The 23291-nt window shown below is 37.3% G+C and overlaps 1 protein-coding gene across 7 annotated transcripts in view; it reads left to right on the forward strand.

Annotated features, from left to right (window-relative positions):
* ENAH (ENAH actin regulator) overlaps positions 1–23291 on the forward strand; it is a 90251-nt gene that overhangs the window by 41694 nt on the left and 25266 nt on the right. For 3 of the 7 annotated variants that reach the window (XM_032682671.1, XM_032682674.1, XM_032682670.1), the window contains exons 2-5: positions 755–920; positions 2325–2502; positions 13091–13102; positions 13464–13548. In XM_032682671.1, coding sequence (XP_032538562.1) covers positions 755–920; positions 2325–2502; positions 13091–13102; positions 13464–13548 — 441 coding nt within the window. Of the gene's footprint in view, positions 1–754; positions 921–2324; positions 2503–13090; positions 13103–13463; positions 13549–17547; positions 17650–23291 lie in introns of those variants that run through there. The other 4 variants (XM_032682676.1, XM_032682672.1, XM_032682675.1 and 1 more) reach the window with 2 other exon arrangements.

Below are 23291 nucleotides of genomic sequence, written 5' to 3' on the forward strand. Positions count from 1 at the left end.
GTTTATGGTATGTTCTGATTTCTTGTGTTTCTGATATGGTGACATTTGTGATACGCTCCTTTGTAACTTCAGGCTCTACCTTAGCTTCCAGATGACTGGCATAATCAGGATTAGCTACTGATAGCAATCTCCTGATGAAATTGCACTTTTCAGTAATCAGTGGAACCTTTTCTCTGGGAGAAAATGTTACATCTAGGTGTTGACTGTTGTAAAATGTGACAAAACCAAAATGCATTTCATTTACGAGCTGGTGAATTTTTTGTGCTGAACTTTGTCCCACATGTGTTTGTTTTCTTCTATATATGTTAAAGGGAGCAAGGGCTTTCCAATTCTTCTCTCTTGTGGAAGTAACTGCCACTGGAAAATCCAAACTATATGAAGCTAGTGTGACACCAAATTCTTTGCTCTTCAGATTTTGCAGACAACTTTGTGTATTGTTATGGCATTTAATTAAAATTCATGGTTGGTGGTGAGGAGAAAGCAGAGGGGGAAAGTGCAGGAAAAGTAAATATCTTCTTGATCTCTTTCATTAGTAGTTAGGCCTGTCTGTCTTGACCATAACTCTCTAGAATGAACACATGTAAGCAAAATGTCAAAGTGCTACAGGGTTTATATTCAGAAAGGTGAGTGTTTCAGCAAGTTGCAAGGAGTATTGCTTTAACATTTTGAGTTAAAAAAAAAAAGCTGACCAGAAAATTGATGGTTTGCCATAAGTAATTTTATTTTCTCCTCCAAAATATTTGTATTTTAACAGTGAACAGAGTATCTGCCAAGCACGAGCTGCTGTAATGGTCTATGACGATGCCAATAAGAAATGGGTACCAGCTGGTGGATCAACTGGATTCAGCAGAGTTCATATATATCATCACACAGGCAACAACACATTCAGAGTAGTGGGCAGGAAGATTCAGGATCATCAGGTAAGGAAATCTCTGAAAATTTGGAATGTTAAGAAATAAGTCTTCAGCAAAATTATGGGACCAGTAAATAATAAACGGATTTTTTTTTTTAATCGAAGGAGCAAAACTGTATTATTGCTTTTTCCCCATGAACTAAGCACTTTACATACCTCCAAGGCAACAGTCCTTTTACCATTCCTTCCTACAGATATCTATCTACAAAGGCTAGCAGTGTACACAGAAGTCATCTGGTTGTTTTTAAGGCATAGTAGCAACCTAAAAGCTTTTCTTCCCTGCTCTGTGCTGTCAGCTGCAGTCTGCGTAGACACCAGCAGTTGTCTTTTGGCTCTTCCTGTCTCATCAAAACTTAGATGCATAATATTTCCCCAGATCATTTTGACCAAAAAGCTGTCTGATATTTGGTAATGCTTTGAGAGACTGAGAAGGGAGTAATAAGGATTATATCTTAATTTCCTTGATGAAGTTACTAGATCGGGATTAAATGGCAAATTTAGCGTTGTGTCTTGAAATACGCTCTGCCATGTGATACTTACGATGGGGTTAAAAATCTAATCTTTTGTTTGAGGAAAGCTTCTTGTATTTGTTTCCTTTTCTCCCAGCATTTCATAGAATTGTTTTGGCCTGTTCTTGGTCATTTATCACACACCTGAAGCATAGACTGATAATCTCCCATGTGATTTGTCACTAAACACTTATTCCAAATAATAAATGGTTTCTGTGCATTCGTCTGAGAACAAACGTGGGGTTTTTTCCTCCCATTATTCAGCAAAAAAGATGAGAGTGATCCAGTTATCGAAGTGCAATGGGATCCTCTTAGTGGATGGCTTGTATTAAATGGTTGTACTACCAGCTCGAATTTATCATCTTTTGTGTGAGCCATAACGATCTTGCAAAATGATACCTTGTGATGCATCCTTGAAGTTCACATAAACTGCTGCTGAAAGCCCTGCAGGCCAAGGGGTGCAGCAGCCTCAGAGAGAAGGTGATAACTTGGTTAAAAAAATTGTAACAAATACTCTGTGAAATTCATGGGAAACTGAGTTTCTGAATTCCAAGTGCATATTCACATCAAGTAGTCTGCTGCTGAAAGTCAGAACTGTTGATGTTACTACATTGCTGTTACGAAACATCACGGCATCTTTTGAAGTGAGAACACTTAAGCTACAAAAGTTGATACAAAATATCTCATTAGTTCCCTTGTGTATTCTCATCACTGATTACACACAGCCTTGGAATTAAAATTGAAATGGTTATGTGCTTCAGCATTTTGGTCTTTCAGATTGTGAGTCTTGAATTAACCCATGTGGTTAAGGAATAAAATCTATACAAAGCTGAAACTTGTGATGAAACAGCAATTTTAAACAGAAGTAATTATTTATTTATTTATTTTTTTAATGATTGTAGGTGGTAATAAATTGTGCCATTCCGAAAGGGCTGAAGTACAATCAGGCTACACAGACCTTCCACCAGTGGCGTGATGCCAGGCAGGTGTATGGTCTGAATTTTGGCAGCAAAGAAGATGCCAATGTCTTTGCAAGTGCCATGATGCATGCCTTAGAAGTATTAAATTCACAGGAAGCTGGTAAGAATCTCTTAAGTATTTTTTTCTTTTTCTAAGATTGTTCAAATACAGAAATGGAAAAAAAATCGATGATTATGCGGGAAAGTCAATAAATCTTGTTTCTAATCGTGATTCAGCCTCTAGGCATTTTAATTATTTGGGTGTTTTGTCTAACTAATTACTGCTTCTTAACAGTGATTCTCAACTGCACTGCCATCCCTGTAAATGCAATTCCTAGCAAGTAAATCAATTTTCATATTATCTATTACCTATAAAAACTGCTGGGTTTGCCTTTCTTTTTCTTCAAGGAAGCAAAACCAAAAGACCTGACCAAGAAAGATGTACTTTGTAATTAGGATACTTTTTCAGGATTTCTAGAGTCATTCAGCATTCTTATGGTGTGTCAGTATCCTTGCTTCTCATTGATTACTGATTTATTATAAAAATAAGAGGTTTTTTCCTCCAAACTTAGGAATTCAGGTCATCCTCTTTGGCAGTTCTTACCAAAAAGCTTGGAGACCTTAAATCCAGGGGTAACCTTCAGATGAGCACATAAAATTTAGACAACAGGTCTGTCATTTTATCTGTTTGAAGACTGGGATGACATACATAGGGTGTAAAACATTGGTGGAAAAATTAGTTGCTTTCAGTCTTCAGGTAATATCTGTAACGTATTCTAGGTAGGCTCTACAGCAAATTGATCAGTGTAACACTGTGATACACACACAGGGAGTTTTTCTTTTGAAAGACTAAGAGTCCTTTGTGTTCTTGTAACCAAATAGAATTCTTTTGTCCTCATTAAACTTTAAAGATTGCCCATGTAACAAGAGATAGAAAACCGGTACAGAAGAACTTTCTTGTGTGTAGGAGAGGCTGTAGATAACTTTACTAGGGCTGTCTCAACTACAGCAAAAAAGGTGACTTTATCAAGTTGCTCTTTATTCTGGTAGTTGTTTCAAGACTTACCTTTTGAAACTAAGCTATCTAGACCATGGATGATACATTCTGCAGTGCTTACACTGTTATGCAACATATGAGGCCAAAATAGAAATGGTAGCTAGAGTTATAGGGTTTCTTTTTGCCTGCTAAAATAATCCAGTTGTGATTCCCATTCTCCTACCCTCAGCAGGCATGACAGTGCTCATTTTTTGGTCAGCGTGTCTTGGTGGATTATTGTAATTTGTCTAATCCTAATTCTCTTGCTGCCTTTTGCAAAGTTTATGTGGGCTAACAGCTGCATTGATATATTTTTTTCAGTAGCAGAAGTTTTGCTGAACTAAGGTACCACTTCAGTTGGAGTTTGTCTGCTTCGTTCACTTTAAGACCAGTTAATCTCTGATGACTGGTTGTTTTGTTTTCAGGCAAATTTTGAAATGAGAGTTGAGTATGACTGTAGTATCACAGCCCAGGTGCTGGCTACAATGCTGTCATCTACTGGTTCGTTCTTGACAGTTTTGAGGTGTAGCTCTGACAAGGACATGAATTAAGTTGTGTAATTTTGTCTGAAAGTGACTGATTGCATCCTTAAGTTTTCTGAATTGTAAAGTAGTCACTTTGTTTCTCCTTGTGATTTGACTTGGTAGCAGCAATAGGTACAAGTCAAAATGCGTTAATTAGCTGCATCACAAGCTAATGGTGGGCACAGGAGAGATAACTGTTCTTCCCTAACCCCTGTCAGCCAAAGAACTGTAGTTGTTTAAGATTAGCTTTTTCTGTCACTGACACATAGGTGCTCTTAAGCTTCCATCAAGATGAAATAAAACCAAAGCTTAACATTATCAGCATGGTTTTCAGCAGATGTCTGAAGATGAGTAGTTTAGCACTGCTGCTTTTAAAAAAAAGTCCTAACTATGCATATAGGATTGCTCTGTAAGCCTTGTGACATTTCCAGAGAATATTTAAAGATAATGTTCATAATGTATCTGCGTTAGAATACTGTTATCAAGTGTTCCTAAGTTTTATTAGCTGGGAGGTTTGTCTTATATGTATGATCTACATATTTTCTGACCTCTATCAGTGTAAGAATTAAAAAAGATCAAGTATCTTTCTAAACATGCCTGCTTCAGTATTGGAAATGGGATACTGAATAGCTTGCAGTTTAGGATCAAGCTAATTGGACTCCTTGCTCAAAGTTTAATGCATTTCTTCTCTCTATAGTTGATATAATTTCCTAAAAGTGCAGCTAGAAATGGATCCTTGCTGTTAATTTCCCCCCCCCAGCATCTCTGAAATAGCTGAATATTTACTTAGATGGGTCACTGGCTCTGAGGCTTTCATAGTAGCTCTACGTTTTAGAAAATGGATTGCAACTTCCCTTCTTTTATAAACAAATTAGCCTCTTTTTTGGAAAGGTGTTGAGAGGGTATATGTTATAAAAGTGAAGTTATAAATACGTGAAGATCAATGCATAATATATTGACGGTTTTGTTTCTTTCAATTATCTGCTAGGATTTTAAAGACTTCTAATGCATGCAGTTGGTATTATGAAGATACTGCTTCAAAATCTGTACTTAAAGAACTGAAAAATCTGTACTTACAGAGGACAACTTGTCTCTAATATTTTAAATAAATTACTGTATTTTCTAGCGTATGAAATATAGCATATAGAGCTTCCAACTCAAGTAAAATAAATGCTATATAGGTAACTTTCCTTTTACTGTAGAATTGCTTACAGTTGAAGTTTGATTCTTGCAGTATCCTTATTTTCTGCTGTTTTCTCACTTTGGCGATTTCTTTTATTAGCTTGGTTATTCTATGTTGTATTTTATTCATAAAAGGAAAGCACTTTTAATGTTAGCTGAGCATACTATTCAGAAATTCATAAAGCTGTAGATGAATTTTAAATTTTATGCAAGGGTTCACAGAAATCTAAATGACTTCTGAGGAATATTAAAGATTGTGCTGTGTACATCCTTTTAGTTTGCAAGTCAGCTGTTGGGTATGGCTCTCTCGCTCTTTTTAAAATAAAATTAAATCACGGTCTTCTTCTCTTGCATATATTTGAAAAATGTCATTGATCTTTGCTTGCAGTTGGCATCCTCAGCTGTTCTGCTGGCTGCTGGCGAAATTGGAGGTTGTTTAATTTAGGATCTCCCTCTAGTGGATCTGCCGAAGCCGAGGTGAAGGCACTGGGTGCCCTGTACCGCTGAGCTCACAGGGATGGGCTTTTCCTCGTTCTGATGAGTTCAGAATGCAGAGTGAAAGTCTCTGAAGTTAAAAGCTTTACTGCAGCTGGCAGTTTTCTTCTAAAACTGTTTTCTTCTAAAAAAAACCACTACAGATTTGTCTCAAAGGGCTACGAAGCAGTGGCTGCCTTGTTAGTGAAACTGTCTGAAATATTCTGCAGGTCTAGGTTTTTTTTCTTCCCACTGATTTTCAGGGCTGATCATATGAACATCCTGACTTATATGCTTGAACTCTGCTTATTTTATTTTATGTAAAAATCAAAGTGTTTCAACTCTGCTCTGGTTTGAATAATTGCATTAGCTAGTAGCTGTTCAACCAGACACTATTTTCCTGCTGGCTAGTTGAGCAGATTGTAGGCCACCTGCAAATTCAGCAGTGAAAGACAACAACACAGGACTTTATTTTCTCCTGGAATTTTAAGGTAGACTACTAATACTACAGGTTCTTGCCTCATACTATTTAGAAGTTGCATTAAAACTGAACTAAGATTTCTTTCTGTCACTCATTTGGGAAGATTTTGAAAGACTTACTTATTTCATGAAATGATTGTTTGGAGTTACGCCTTCATCAAATGACAAGAGTGTGTCATCAGTTTAAGAGGTCATTTGAAGAGGATTTTAGGCTTTAAGACTGTGCAGTGAGTTCAGATATTCAGTTATTGGTCTTGTCTAAAGCTGATGGCTCTGTGAAAGTTTTGCATTTAATTACAAAGAAAATATTCATATCTGCATTAAGTAGAGCTCAGTGTTGCAATCAAAGTGGCTCTGGAATGAATAAAGTGTCAATGAAAGGAAATTAGATGGCTGGGAAAATTCTGTGTGTGAGACAATGGATTATTTCTTTGAAGGAATAAGGGCAAATAAGGGAAGTGTGCTCTGGGAGATGGGAGAAACAAAGGAGTATCATACTCAGTTTTGCTGCAGAAGTACCTACTAGTTCAGCTGGAATTGGTGTTGCTTTGTGTGGCATCTCTCTTCAATCTCAGGAAAGCCTTGCTAAGGGAATAAGAAACGAAAGATGAGATTTATATATGTGTAATTTGCATTTGAGGAGGTACTTTGAGTTGTTTGTTGCAGAAGATGAAAACCTCGGAAGAACAACAACTGAAGGATGTCATACAACCGTAAATAAGCCTGTTCTAATTCTTGTTACATATACCTAAGATTCATGATGCTTTTTGTACTAATCTTTAGCAGTTATATATTGATTCTTGAAAAGATTTTGGGATGTTCTGGATATAAAGGCAAGGGGGGGGAATGGCTTCAGTCACGCTGTTGTAGTACTGCCTTAGATTGCAGTTTAATTCATAGGAAAATGAAGAGGAGGAAAAAGAAACAGTTTTTGTGTTTCCAGGGTCTCATTATTTTGTTCATCTAATCTTGGGGAAAAAAGCTCCTGTGGTTCACGTTCTTTGAATTTCTCTTGAATTATTAACTCTAGAAGTTAGGTTGTCCAGTTATTAAATAAAAAAAACTTTTATGAGGTAAAGATGCATGCTTTTTCTATGACTGTATCTGCAGTCCTTTTTCTTATAGCAGAGATAGTTCATTAAATCCTTGCTGATAGGGGAATGCACTTATATCATGGATTGAATAATTTAATATCCCTGGGAAATGCAAACAGAACCAAAAATTGAGGTTTCCTAATTGGAATATATTGAAAGCCAATGGAAGACTGAAATGAGAAAAATATATGCGGAGCTCGCGGGGGGATCCCAGGTGCTTCTCTTCGTACTGTTTTGGTTCATGTCATGCTAAAACTTGTATAGAGAAAAGAGAAATTCTACAGCAGTGAAGTAATTATGCTATACCTGTACTCTAAGCCAGCCTCTGGAGCAGGCTGTCAGCACTCCCTGTAAGAAAGAGAGTAACGTGATGATATTATTACCTGTGTTGTCAGAAGTTGGATAATATCTCCATTTTTGCTAGCAAGATTTTTCCTTCCTTTTAGATGTGGGATCGATTAAAGAAAAAAATTTGGTAGTTTCTAGATTTTTACAATAGCTAATCCCAATTTAACTAATTCTAATTTATATGCCAAAATATTGACCAAGAGGAAGTTTTAACTATTTATTGGACAAAGTACTTCCTTTTCATTTTAATTGCATTTAAGATTATTGAAAGCATCATCAGTGTTGGTTGTGGTATTTAGAAGTGAAGAGAGAGTTGCTAAGTTTTATGAATTCTTAAGGGTTACCTGTATGGTGTTTCTAATTTCCATGGTTCTTCAGAATTAGTGGTGTATCACATGAAAGCATATAATTTTTTTTTTAGGTGAACAAAGAATTTAATTAAAACTTGGTAGTTGGTCTAAACTGTATGGCAAATATAAATAGAAGTATATTAATTTGTGGATAAAGTTTTATTTAATAAATATTGGGGAATGTCAATATATTTTACTCTTGAGAGTTCATATTGTTGTCTTAAAAATATTCCCAGTAGAAGTTGTAGATAGATCAAATCTGCCTTTTGGGAACAGGATGTTTTCATAAAAATCATGAACATAGTTGTGGAAATACAGCTTTGTTAGGCTCACTTCTGTAGTATTATACACCACTAGCAACAGTCATCACCTATAACATTGCTATTTAAACAAATTTTGTCAGAACAGGGTGGTGGAAATAGTAAATATTCCGCAGTAGATGGTACTGATATATTTTATTTCAATAATTGCTATTTTAAGTTTGTGATACTGTAGCTTCTTTAAGCAACCATAGTTCTGTACTGCTGAAGCTTTGTCTCCCCCTGTATGAAAGGATGGCAGAGGGAAACTGGAAGCCTGCTGAAGGTCGCCCAGCACACTGGTGCTGAGCCAAGCCTGGCACCCAGGTTATCAGCACCTGGTTTCCAAGGCACTGCTGGCACTGATAGGAGGCTCTGCTGGCATTGATAGGAGGCTTACCTCTACTTAAATTCAAATGTCTTTTAATGAATATTTTTGTTATTCTTGCTGCCTTTTATTATCTTGATCAGGTAAAAGTACTTGTGGAGTGACATGGAAAGTATTTCCTTTAAGTATAGAGTGATGACTAAATTAACTCAGCTGAAAGTACTTACAAAATGGTAACAGCATAAGAGGAAGGAGGTATTTGAAGGAAAGGAAAGTCTCAGCTGGAAGATGATTCACCCAAATAGAAGTACTGGAGAACAGTTTTGTCACTTGTTGATGCCCTAGTTTTTGGCCATCATAGTCTTGCATATAAATCCATAACACAAGTCCGCATCTTGAGGAGTGGTGTGGCTTTGTTTCTGCTGGAGGCTGGTTAGCAAGTCTCCCCAGACTTTGTTCTGTCATGTCCTAGAGCAGGACAGGCTCTGCATGGGAGGAGAAGGAGCTAGGGACAAGTAAAAGAAGGTACTTCACCGTAATTGTTCTTAGTACTCCCTGCATAGATCTCTGAAAAGCCTGCTTTCCATTTATTCAGAAAACATTTAAGCATTTAGTAGAACACTTTTTTTTCTGTCATAAGTTCTTATATTCTAGAACAGAAGTACATCTTAGTGGCTGTGGCTTTGAACTCTTACCTGTGGTCTTAGCTTAGTAGGTGTACTCAACCTGTCCTTAATGAAAATTGTTTCTGAAGATTATAGTTAGTCAGTACAGTTATGTTTAAATTATATACATGTATAAATAAACTTGCTGTTCACTTTCAGTCTTTGAAAAGACTTTGAAAACTCAAGTCATACTTTGATTTGGATATCAGACTGTATAATTGGAATGTTGCTTAGTTTTGGCACTAATATGCTGAGAAAGGAAAGAGTGGAAACTCTTAGTTACTGAGTTGTTTATATAAACTTTCTCTGGGGAGAAAGTAGAGATCTTCACCTCAAACTAAAATTCTCATGTGTGATAGTTGACCAGCTTTACTGGATCTATTAAAAAATTAGAGCTTTTTTCTCTTAATGTTCTACTCTGAACAGTACAGTAATTGGAGGAATGAGTTTTTTTGTGTGTTTGCTTTCTTGAACTCTAGGGCATGTGGAGTTCTGAGAAAGATTTCACGTGATTTGACTGTCAGCAGTCCCCACAAAAACCATTTCACCCATCCTTATGTTAGCTAAGCCTGTCCAGCCAAATGAAAATATACATTGTAGCTCATTGTATAACTTGTAATACATGTATTGTGCCAATCTTGAACAGCAGATAAATGGGGTTTTTTAGGGCTATAGAAACCTTATGTCCTCAATGTCAGCCAAGTGCTATGTCAACACTGATAATATAATGCAGGTGACATTAAAAGAAGGGGGATAGAGTGTGGTGTGAAACTCCAAAACAGACACAATGTAACTGAAAGACTGGAGAAATGGAGGAACCCAAAGGCATCCAGGGAGGAGAAACCACCTGTTTCCATCTCCAGTTTACTAATTATGCCTTTATGGGATTGTGCAACGGAAATTCATTCAGCTTTCAAATGGAGATGGAGGTAAGATGTCAGTTAGGGCTGAAAATGAAGTTAAGGAGTTTGATAAACTACAGCTCTGGTTGTGGTTTAAAAGAGTGGTGTTGGGGATGCCTAATTTGGTTAAAGCAGCCCCCAGCAGCCCGTTGGTCTCTGAGCTACGCCAGCGCCAGCATAATTGTCTGTGTGACTACACGAAGAACCAGAACTGGCTGTGATCTAGCTGGTAAAAATGCTTCATGCAGGCTTTTTTTTCCCTGGGTTTTTTTAAAGATTTTTAGACTTCCCGTCCATCTCTCACCATGCGGTTGCCTGAACTGTCATAGAGGAAGGGTGATGTGATGCAAAGGTGAGAATAAGCTGAAAAACAGAAAGCGCTGAAACTGGAATGGCTGCTGAACAAATTAGTGTGAAATTATATCCTCTGTCTGTCAGAGTGTGCTGCGGAGTGCACCATCTGTGCTTTCTTTAGAAAAAGAAAGATGTTAGGTTTTCCTTAAAACTCAGAATGAATAGACTATTCAGCCTCATCTCTTACTTGTCTTGTACTGGTTTCTGAAGACTAAGTGATCCTGTAGAAAGATCAGACTTTTTTTCCAGGCAGTATCTGTTGAGATTTTCTCTTGGGGCTTCATTTTTCTGAAGTATCTTGAACTGTTCAAAAGCCTCTGAGAAAGCTTATTTAAGCTAGTTGCTGCTTATTTAATATACCACCTACCCCACTACCCAGACAAAGAAGTGATGGTCTTTGCTTGCTGTAATAAATTTTCTCAGATAAAATGTACTTTTCCACCTGGTATGTTCCTTTAACTTGCCACTGTCCATTTACATGGTAGTTGTTAAGATCTGTGCTTGCAGAGACAAAATTTGATGAGAAAACTGGCCAAATGACTTGGTAGCTAAACTTTTCTTTCTTGAAAGCCTTTGGTATACTCAAATTGCATTTCCTTACAGTAAAAATTTGTACAAAAATACTTACAAACCAAGTAACCACCAAATTAATTGTCAGCAGGTGATTGTGTTCTGCTCTCTTGCATATACAGCTATGAAGGAAGGACATCACTGGAGTAGGCTGGCCAAGTCAACTCTAACTTGGCTTGCTGATGATTACCTTCTGTAGAATTGACAATATGATTTTTTGGCAGACAGAGCTCTGGAACAAAGTTTGAGGCTACAAGAACAGGTTTTCTCACTGCTAGGTTGGTTGGAATAGCCAGTGCAAGTGAAGCTCAATGGTTGGTTTCTGGAGGGGTTGGCTAAAAAGAGTGGGAGCACACTAGTAGAAAGGTGGTAGAGTGGTGGTCCATGTTGAGCTACTGCATCATGATAATATCTTGTTCAAAAACCCCCTGTTAAATACTCTTAAGGATTAAATGGGTGGAAGCTTGTACTTCTCATTTCTGCTGTACTTTCAGTACAGTAAATGGTTGGTAAATGTCCATAGTATGACTATTTATTTCTGTTCTTTGTTGTTAATTTTTAGGTCAATGTGTTTCATACTCAGAAATACGAGGGAGTTTCATCATGTGACTGATACTTAGCGTTACTTGCAGTTTACACCTCAGACTGTGAACCTTGACTTGCTCCAAGCACTCTATTAGACATGGCAAGCAGTAGTGGTGTATATGGCATCTCTAAGCAGCAGCACAGCTGCTGCTGGTTTGTGTCTACTTGTAAAAGTCCATGAAAGGCTGCAGCATGGTGCAGGCAGCAAATAGCCTGGCTGCCTGGGAGCTGCAGTCATGGTTTTATGGGCCTTAAAGCCTTCCACCTGTCACACAGGGGAGATAAGAGCAGGACGTGTGTCTTATGGAAGTCTTAAAGCTGAAAAGTTTTCCAGATGAGCAGTATAACAGGTGTTTCTACTTAGTGATAATTTAATTATTGATTATCAGTGCAGTTTAATATTTTGCATTAAAAGTAGTATAGATTTATATCTGTGGGTATCTCTTGGAGATACTCGAAGCAAAAATAATAAATACATCAAGGGCAGCATCACATCATTAGGTACATGCTGAAAAGAATAAATCAGGAAGATACCACCTCTGTAGTGCAATTTCTGCTTTTATCTTCCAGAAGTAAGTTCCTACATTACTTTTTGACTGTAGGATACACAGATAATGTACACTTTTATAATTTTCAGGATTGTCTTTATGACCACAGTGGACACAATACTATGCTGTTCTGAGTAAATGAACCTTTTTGTATAGCCTTTAAACAGGGCACTTGTTTGACTGTCCTAGATGTGTCAGTGTATCACACATGGTCTTTTCGTGGGTTTGGATGACTTTCACAAGTTCAGATGGGAAACAAATTCTACATTTTGGTATTTGATATAGGGGAGATCTCATTACAACTCCATCACTGTAACTAGTTTGGTGGAATCTCAGCAAGAAATTACTGTTTTGCTTTGGGATGTTTTCAGAATTTGACACATTTTAATATTTTTTAATTCTACTTGCTTATAAATTCCATAGTCTTAAGTGTAGCTACAGTCTAAATAATTTACTGGTTTAGTGCCCGTTTTTACAGAAATAATACATTCTTGATCCCCTGTATTCCATTCCACACTTTGTAATTCTTCACATCTGTTAATTCTTTGTAAATAATTCTGTGCTGTAAATAGACTTGAGAAAGATGGAAAAGTCATTTCATTTCTAAGTATACATATTTCATTTCTAAATGTACATATACAGTTATTTGGAAGTTGTATGATTCAGAATTGCCCATCAGTAAAAACTGAAGATGAGTTTGCGTGTCTTTCTCTTTTGCATCTCATGTGCTTAGCAGAATTCACAGTTTGTACATTGGTGATGTGCCTCTGTTCCTTTGGACCCAATACTTACCTATCTAAAAAAGAAAGTCTTCAATCCAAGTTGATGAGCTAAAATCTGAGTAAATTTTGGTGTGACCTGTAGAAACATACTTTATCTTCCTTTTCTCAATGTGGTGATAAGATTCTGATGTTTTTTCTCTCCTGTTCTTTTTTTTTTTCCTTTTTTTTTTCCTCTTCCCCTTTTTCAGTGTTCTATTTAGGTGAGTGTTTTAATTTTTTGAGCCCTTCCTGTTCCTCCAAGAGTATTTGTTCATTGTTTTAAGAAAATCTCAGACTTGGAGTGCTTTTCAAAGCTTTTGTCAAATTCCATCATATATAAAATCTGTTTTGCATTTCTGTGAAACCTTTCCATCCATGTGAAATAAATTCATTCTGTAAATGCGTAAGGTAACATTTGTTGCAGTTTTTATTTGCTTTATTATGTTTTTGAGCTTGTTTGGCTTAAAAGGCAAAAGTGAACAGTTCTTAAAGTCATGTGGTGGCTGGCCTTTTTCCTTGATTATGTGCTTTTTTTGCATGGTAAAAATTCAAACCATTTTTATGGTCTGTCTTCACTTTTAGGTCCTACGTTGCCTCGACAGAATTCACAGCTTCCCTCTCAAGTGCAAAATGGTCCATCACAAGAAGAATTGGAAATCCAGAGAAGGTACGGCATTAAAAGGCAACAGATGTTAAATTCAAGAAAGTGATACCTCCTAATGATGAGAAATTAAATGTCAAGGACTTAAAATTACTCTCTTGCATTAGGGCAGCATTTGTATGCGTGTGGTTTTCCTTAGTGCAGCTCGGCCATGTAAAAACTTTGATTGTAGCTGATCCCTTGTTGGTGCTCTCCACCCATTCAAACAATGCAACTGCTATTGGCCTGTCAGGAAAGAGCTGAAGATCAGAGGGGAAGCCTTGGGAGGTTTCACTGCTGTCATTTTCAGCCAGACTAATTAATTTTGCAGTGACTGTTGTGTCTTCAGTTTTTGACACACGCTTGTAAGGAAGAAAGCAGCAAGCAAAGAAGGAAGTTTTAACCTTTAGAAGCAGAGAATTGAATCATCACAAATGACAGCTTTTCTTCCTGAACGTGGATGCAGTAGATCAGAACATTCTATTGGAAATCTTGTTTACCTTCATCTGTATTACTTAGCAAAGAAACCTTCCTTTTCTACTTCTAGTGTATAAATTTATGTTACCTTTAGTTGTTTAAGTTTCAGCTGTAGCAGTGCTGGTTGTATCTGTGCTGCCTTCAGCGAGTAGTCTGTGTTCCCCTGACCAGCTGGCACTTCTCCAAGCTAAGCTGTTCCCTGCAGTGTGAAGCCACTGTACCCTGTCCTATGCCCTGTGGGATATTTTTCAGACCCACAGCATTTTTAACATACGGATTCTTTCTGTTCCTTTTAAAAATTGCTATGTATCAATGATGTGCCCAAGTTCTAGGAAACTCTGTAGTTGCCAGATTCCCTCATTTGTTTTGTGGCAATACGGGTTAATGCTGTAGATTTAGTGTGTGGGATATGCGTATATGAAATGGCAAAGTCTTGTAGGACAGTGCCGTTAGACTGGTTAAAGGAAAACAGCAAGACCTTGGGCTGTCTCAAGCATACTGCCTGTGATGCAATCCTGGATTGTTTTACCATCAAAATACTCCCAGGAGATTAGCTGTTCCCTTCCTGAAGGGATGCTGGGAGACATTTAGGTCACATGCAGTACAGATGCAGGGAACAAGATCCTTGAATAAATGGGAGGTGGTCCAGACTTGTGACAATGTGAGCCAACTTAGGCGTTTGGAGGGTTCAGCTGCATTAATAGCTGGAACAGAAAATGCAGATTTGTGTGTATCATTAGGATGGAGGTAGATATTAAAAAAACGGTCCTTAATGTCTAAAATAACAAGTGACCATTCTGCTGGGAGCATGGCAGGGGAGGGTAGCCCAGTTTGGAGGGCTCCCATCGGTTCTATGATATGATTGGCTTCTCGTAAATCATGTAATAACCTCCATCTCCCAGATGATTTTTTGATTGTGAAAACAGGAAAATTCCATGGAGTGTTTGTAGGGACTAATCTCTTTTTGTCTAATTGTTCTTTTACCAAATTATGAATTTGCCGCAATTTCTCTCCTCTGAGGGGCCACTGGTTTATCCACACAGACTGATGGTGTAAAAGCACCTAATAGCTTTCTGTGGTAACTGGAAAAATGCTTAAACATGTTTGGGTCTAATTGACACTGAACTTTTTTCTGTGTTGATATTTGGCACTTAGTTTGTTTATGAAAAGGTGAGCAGAACCAGATTGCTAATTTGGGAATAATTCATTTTACAGGTTTGATAAACTAGTAACTAAAACATATTGAACAAAGTTTTGACATCAAAATTGGTCATACTTGTCTCTTTTTTCTGTGGTATGTTCTTATTCTGAGCTGGGATCACTTTATCTGAAAGTTACCTTGTTTAAAAACAAATAGCAAGAAGCTCATTACAAATTTGTCTGTTTGATGTACTTATGTACAAGTTTGCTGTCATAGTAAAGGTCTTTTATGTCACTTCTTTTGACAGACTTTTAAAAAGCTTTTTTTCTTTAGATATTTTTTTCTGTTCTATATTAGTGGCTTTTAGTATTTTTATTTCTTGTCTGTTCCTTTAGAAGACTGTATTAACTGAAATTTCTAATGCCGAAATATTTTTCAGAGTAACATTGTAGATAGGCATTTCTTCAGGAAAAAGTGCTGCCCTATATTAAGATCTCTGCAAGTCTCTTGAAATTTTTTGTATATAAAGGACATATTATCAGATGGCATTCTTATGGCTTCATTTCTCATTTGATCAGTGTGCTCTAATTGTTTTCATCTAATGTAATGTCCCCTTTGAAGTCTGGTCCTGGTTTTGATTTGTTTTTTCCCTAAAAGAGGATGGAGCTCTGGAGTGTTTACTCATGCTGCCAGCCAGATTGTCTGTGGAAAGACTATTGGCATTGTGTCATTAAGCTTTAGAAGAACATGTAATTTTGTTAAAACATTTCACAAGTGCTTCTTCAGTCTTGTTACTGCTGTAACTACATGGTTTTAATGAAGGTCAATTAACTCTAAGCTCGAACTTCTCTTCTATACTAACTGTCTTCCAGCTTTCAGAGACTGTAAGAACAACAGACTTACTCCCATAATGTAGAGAGTAGTAAATAGTTGGGAAAAAAAGGTTTAGGCATGTACTACTTGTGATATATCTATGAGTGACATTTCCAATCTCAGTAAAGGGTAAAGGCAGTGTGGGCAGAATTGAATCCTGTGGGGAGCACTAAGGCTACAGGGAATGTAAGAAATGGGAATAAATGTTACTGCGTAGGAAGGAACATGGGGTTTGTGATGGATCAAGAGAAAGGCAGGCTTTGCTAAGCCTATGGCTTGTGAAATATGTGTCTGTTGGATGAGGGTTTTCTTTAAAATGTGGCTTGATAATAGTTGTCTTTAAGTGCTGTTCTCATATCCCTGCCCTTAGGTGTACCTGGATTTAGTAGTGTTTAACTGACTACCATGTTGAGTGCAGGAAAGTATTTTTTGAAATTATTCTAAGCTGGAGAAAAACATCTGCTTGCATGAAAATTAAAGTTGGAAAAGGGACCCTGTGGAGGTCTAGTCCAACCCTCTGCTCAAAGCAGGACTAATCTCAAAGTTAAATTATGTGGCTTTTAGCTTCAGGGTTTTCCTAGGCAGAAATAGAAACATTTCTTCAGAAGTATTTTGCCAAAGGACTGACCAGTGAAGAGTGGCATAATGAAGAGAGGTCTTCAACAGATCTGATGGTTTTTTTCCTTTGCTTTTGTAACCAGTGTTCAAGAATCTTGGGGAAATTGGGAACAGAATTAGATCATTCCCAGCAAAAGTGTATTATTTTGCTTCAAAGAATCTTTTCTATTTTAGAAAGGATTTAGATGCCTTACATTTTAAGTAGAAGTACTAAAGTAGTAATATTACTTTGCTTATTTTGCTGCAGAGTTTCTTACTTGGATGCTTGTATTGCTTATTGTGCAGTGAGACAATTTCTAAAGCTACAAGGATCAGATGTACGATCGAAAACACCGAGGGTTTTATGAAGCCAAGATTACACATGAGGTGTAATAAAATAATTTTGTCTGGTGAATTGTAACCTTTGTTACTCTCTTTTAAGAAACCTTAACACATGACTTATGCTTTCCCTTTCAGGGAGTACTTGAAGTTAACTATAATTTTCCTTAACTTGCACTCACTCAACTACAGTAATAACAAGCTTTAAAACACTCCAGCTTCTATTTTTAATCCTCAGAACTGAAGGGATATTTTGTTATATGGGTTGTTCTACATTTTGTCAGCCTGGTAGTCAGGCAATGTTTATGAATTCCACCGATTGATAATGAGCCAAGTTGAGTTGACATATGTATTTGTTAATAACTTCAGAGTTACTTAATGTCAAACACCATTTTAAAATATAAGATTAGTTCATGGCATGCTTGTGTGTGCTACTCGTGCATGTAAATTTACCTTCTCTTCAGACATGGTAAATATATTGTCAGGAATATGAGTCATTGGGTTGGTATCTAATATGACACTTGGGAATTTAATGAGTTAATGTTTATAAATAACTTCAAAATCATCACCGCTTCATAAATAAAGAGACCAAGAACACCAGAAACAGAGGAACTGTATAGATAGTAAGGAATAATGAAGGTATACAAGCCTCCTGTTGTCCTTCAGGGACGTAATGGACCAAAACTTGACCGAATTCTTTCGTAAGTACTCAAAAATGTCAGAAGCTTGCAAAACGCAACAGCAGAATATCGGGGGGGAGGTTGTAATCGTTAAATACTTCGGGTTTGCTTACAATTTCAGTTTGTTTTGTGCATTGGGTTGACCCTGTTAAAGAAAAATTGATGTGTGACTGCTAGAAAATAGTGTTGATATGGCGTGGTGTTTTCATAACATCTTGTGAAAGGCTTCTTAGTTTTAGATAGTGCAAGTTCAGAGGCTGTCAAGGGTAGCAATTTCTTATTTACCAATAGACTCAAAGGAAAGATATTTATTTTACAGATTTAAAATGTTTTTTCTGAGACTCTGCTAATGTTAATTTTTTAACTACGGTAAAAGAATTTTCCCCCTCCCTGTCACTTAGTAATTATTACATAGATAATTTGAGCTGTTTTGAAAACATGGACATGGTGAAAGAAAAAACCTGCATCCCACAATTCAGTAGTAATATAGCTACAGTAATTTGAAGAATGAAAGCTTGCCCATCTCTTTCTATCCTTGATAGCCTGGTTTCTACTGATTTCCCACTGCCTGTAACCTTTTCCTACTTAGTGGCCAGATGTAGTGTTTCCAGTTTTCCTTTGCTTTTGAAATTGTACCATTTATTCAACAGCTCATTTCAGGAAGTAAAATTTCTTTAAAAGGTATACAGATTGATTAGATTATAACTGACCAGTCAGTTCTAATCTGAAATACACATATGAATAGATATAGTAGTTGGATTTTTGGTTCAGGATTTTCAGAGTGGTCAGTAGAATACAGTTATGTGATTGTATTGTGTGCTGTGCGTGTTACAAAATCTGCATGAATTTTGCACCCCAGAGACATGGTTTAGATGGAATTGTGTACTAGGACAAGAGACAAAAGGAGACCAAAACAAGACCCATCAGCTGGTTTTGTTTGTCATCATAAAAGGTTAATTTTTTTTTTCTTGCCCTCAAAAGTTTCTTGAGAACGGGGTTGAATTGTGATATAATAATGACTATATTCCTCTTTTTTTTTTTTATAAGATGTCATTTTCTTTCCATTCGTAGTAAGGTTTTCCTTAGTTTTGTCAAGTCTAGTTTTCAGAGACTTAAAAGGCTTTTAAGGAGAGGTGGGTAATGTTAGTCTGTTTAGCAGGCTGAGAAGAGCACTCTTCCATTAAGCAGTCTTTTGACTCTGTTGACAAAGTTGCTTTGAAATCTTATGCTTTTTGAAAAATTTTAAGTTCTATGGGGTTTTTTTTCCTATTTAATGCAAAATATGTAATTTGGATAAGAAACTGGTCTATGTTTTTCCAGACTTTTAGTTATTGTGGTTCCCTTTTATGAAATTGTGTTCCAGATGTACTCACTGGAGTACACCACTGAGAGGGAGTTGCCAATAACGGTAGATTTTTTTGCTACTGAGATTCTTATTTGCTTTTCTAAAATTGTATGTACACAGGTGTCTTCCTGCAATCTAGCTTCTGCCAGGAAAGTTCAAGTGTTCTGTTAGTTTAGATGGTATATTGAAAAGATCAAGGTGAGGAAAACTGGGCTTAATGAGCCCAATCCGAGAGTATTAATAAATCCCTTTGTGTATTAAAATTCCTATATCTAATAAAATTTGTTGTATCTCCATGTCTTTATAGTGGTGGTTGGCTACTAGTTTTTGCTTGACTGATAAAAGCTAGTTCTTAGTACTTGCAACTAATGCATTTTGAGCTTCTAGCATAAAAGCTTCTTGTTAAACCTTAAATCCCTTTAGATCAAGGAAATAAAAGCTGGTTAGTTTGACTTTGGTCCCAGATATGACATAGGATACTAAACTGGACACAGATGACATTTTCTTTTGCAAAAGCAGAAAGACTGTTCCTGGGCTTTAGTAAAGCATTTAACAGGTACCAAGAGGGAATTTCTTAGTTAATGTGGAAGAGAAAAGGATTGCTGTGGAGGTGTGTGTAGCGTAAAAACAGGCATCAGTGGGACCAGGAACAATCAAATTTGTTCTGATGTTTTGGTGAACAGAGCAAGTCCTTGATGCTGATGCAAAGGAGAGCAGGAATTGGATGATCAAAATGGAATGAGAAATAGTTCATAGTAGGTGTTCTGTTTTTGGAGGGGGAAACCACCAATCTGTAGACCATACCAGTGTATGGAGAAAATCGACAGTGGAAGTGTTACATGCAATGGTGATTAATCAGGGGAAAGCTGCCTGAACACTGGAAGTAGCTATAATGACCTAGTTTTGCTTAGTGTTTCAAAATCACGATACATGTAGCCAGTTAAATGCCTTTATAATTTTGCATTAAATTGTGTAAAGTGTTCTTTGATACAAATTAAAAACAAAACAAACCCCAAAAAAATCCCAAACCCAAAACCCCCATAATTTGAAACAGTCTCACCTCTCACTGCTGTTTAAAGAACCGAAGGCCCACACCACTGTTCAGACTGGCAGTAATTATCAGTTTCAGAGCATATACATAAACTCATTTCACAAACCCTGGCCTTCAACAGTTTGCAGATCTTCTAAGTTTCTGTTTCTTGCTTGTTGTATCAAGGTGACTAGATCTTGTCTGAGTTTCTCTTACGTGATGTGCATTATGCTCAGGTAGAAGCTGTAGGGGCTGTCTAGCACTTGAAAAAAAAAATAAAGGTAGCTTGGTGAGAGTTTTAGAGCATATAGCAAGAGTTCAGCTTGTAAAGTGAAGTTTGTGCAACTGAGATTGCTTAGGAAGATGCAAAGAGGTGAAATATTGATCACTTCTGCTGAGGTTATGTTATTGGTGCATCAGTGTACTTTTTATTCATGAAGATTCTCAGTCTCTGTGGACTCTGCCTGTGTTTGATGTCCACACATATTGTATATTTCCAAGATTTAGGCTATGTTTTCTCTCTGTAAATAAATTACGAAGCTCGGGGGGGTGGTGTGTGTTCGTTCCATGGTACATAACGTGTGGGCCTTAAGATACGTATTCAGAAGGTTTGCGTGACCATGCAGGAGAGTGAGCTCTGTGGCAAATGCTGAACTTTGCAGTGATGAATAAATATTTAATATTAATGATGGAAGAGCAAATTTAATGTTAGGACTCTGTTTTTATTATTCAGATAAGTTACTACAAATTTGAAGGACCATAACAGACACACTTTTCCTTTCCTGAACTTGTGCAGAAGATGATCAGGGGATTAAACCATTAAAAATTGAACTAGCAGCTATGTTCAAAATAACATATTAAAATACCTTTTCTTCCCCCCCCCCCCCCCCCCCCCCCCGCTTTTAACAGTGATAAAAGTAGCTTGGCTGTATCTACTTAAATTGATGTCCAGAGAGTGCATAGGGTGCTGCGCAATAACAAGGTAGCTGCTCTTCTGCAGAGAACAAAGTGCTTCAGATGGAGCTGAGGTCACCCTGCATCTGGTGCTGGTGCCTCGAGCTCAGCCACGCATTGTGTAGCCTGTTTGCAGCCAGCTGCTCTGTTTGTGGCAGTGACTCAGTGGTGGGAGGAGGAGAACCATCATGTGAGATGTATTCTAGCAAGTAGTGACTGTTGGATTAGATAATGCTATCTGTGCCCACATGCTGGGGCTTCCAGCATTTTAGAATAAAACTCAAAATGTTGCTGTCTTGTTTATTGCTCCATAGACTGAGGCAGGGTTAGAGGAGCTGGTGTAAGAGCTTGGAGCAGCCCTGAAAGCCTGGATATACTGAGACTCCAGTTTGAACAACTCAATTGGTTTGGATTGATGAATCCAGGTTTAATTAATATAGGGGTTGTACACTTTAACATAGTAGTTATTCCTAGATTCCTTGTTTGTGTTGGGTTATGAAACTTGAAAATAAACATAGTGAAGCACAGAATGAAAGATGTATACACTGCTGAATGCTTTCATATAATCACGTTTGGTTTCTTATACAGAATGCAATGTTTTAAGCTAGCAGTAGTGTTGCCTTTTGGGTCTTATCCTTTTGTCTCTCTTCTGCCATACTATGTTTGTTTTAGAATAAGTAAAAGCACAAGCAAGAAACTACTTTTTGAAAAAAAAAACCAAACAAAAAACACCATGTAGGTGGGTTTTTTAGCCTGAAAATCTCCCCTCAATTTTATGATTTTTAATTCCACGTTGTTTATTTAAATGACTCAAATGATGGTTTTTGGTGTCCTCTTTTAGTACAGCAATCTTACTAGTGCTTTTTTCCTCCCCCATCCTTCTTATTGTTGTTGTATCTTTAGGCAGACAGAACAGGGATAGTATTCTTATTGATCTTTCTGAGTGATTTGATGCCCTGCTTTGACATCAAGTTTTTCAGCCAAGAAAGAGTGGAATATGAAATTGGTGTGTACATAAATGATGACTAACAGCTGTCAAACACTATGTATTATCTGCCTGCAGCTGACCTCTTCACTCAATGCAGCAATTACTTCAGTCAGGTCTGTTCCTCAAGATATTTTGTTTTCTGCAGGCTTTGCCTTGGATCTTTGTTTTCTACAGTGAGTTTTAAAATTAAATACTTCAAACCAGTTTCTGTTCATCTTGGAATGTCTATCAGCTCAGTGCCTGCTGAATTTGGATGTGATACAAAGATGCCTTTGTCTGTACTGTGCATGAAAATACCTCTGTTTTTAATGTATCTGGCTTTGTGGCAAGAAGCCTTCCAGGTTTGTGACTGAACTCTGTTATTGAGGTTGATATATGGGCTTCTCAGTGCAGTTTCCTATCATCTTTTTAGGAAAAAATTTAATGGTTTGATCTCACTTCCAAGAGCAAAGCAAACTAGTGTTAGAATCCAGCAGATTTATGTGAATGTAAGGCAAAACTTTCACTTGAGGAAACAAGGTGACCTGCCAGAGCAGGCAGCTATTTGCTTTTGCAAGCTGTTTCAGCTCTGGATTTGTTACTCATAGATTTTTTTTTTTTCCTCTTGGTGCCTTTGTAACAGCAGCTCTGTTTTTTGACAAAATGGGAGTTGCTTAATTTTGGGGTGGACTTGCTCTGGTGGAAGGACAGTCTTTCCACAAACTGAGACACTTGCAGAAACTCTTCTGCAGACGACCAAGATATGGAGGCTTAGATGTGAAAAGTGTTGCAGAAAAGGACAGTTTCTCTCTGGCTATTAAGTCTGTTCTGACACAGAATATTGTTTTACCAGTTTCTTAATCTCTGTCAGTCATTTCATCTTCAGGAGCAGAAGTTAAAACAACTGCCTCTTCCCTTCCCCCTCACCAGTATAGATCAAAAGATAGCTGATACTATTAATTTGAGAGAGTTTCCTCGTTGCCCATCACAACACACTGGGTTTTGAATGTACTGGTGCTATGTGTTAAAGGCATAATAGAAAATGATCTCAATGTGCGTGTGTATTTGGCTCATTTCGTATATCAAGAGCTGAGACAGCAGCACTTCTTAATTGTTATACCCTTTTATGATCTGACTCAGAGCAAGCAGGAAGGCTTTCTGTGTACCCGAGTAAGGAAATTAACTGCAATTGTATTTTGCAGTTGTCACGCAGGAGAAATTCTAAACCCTTTCACCATCACAGAGTGCCCATTTTTTCAGCAGAGATGCAAGTGTGTGCTTCGTTCTGCTCATTGCATTTTTCTACATGTGTTATTTCAATAATGTAGTTGTGTTCCTGATGCTTGTCTGCCCAAAGAACTGCAGGA

Source organism: Chiroxiphia lanceolata, chromosome 3, assembly GCF_009829145.1.
Source record: "Chiroxiphia lanceolata isolate bChiLan1 chromosome 3, bChiLan1.pri, whole genome shotgun sequence".
NCBI classification, from domain to species: Eukaryota; Metazoa; Chordata; class Aves; order Passeriformes; family Pipridae; genus Chiroxiphia; species Chiroxiphia lanceolata.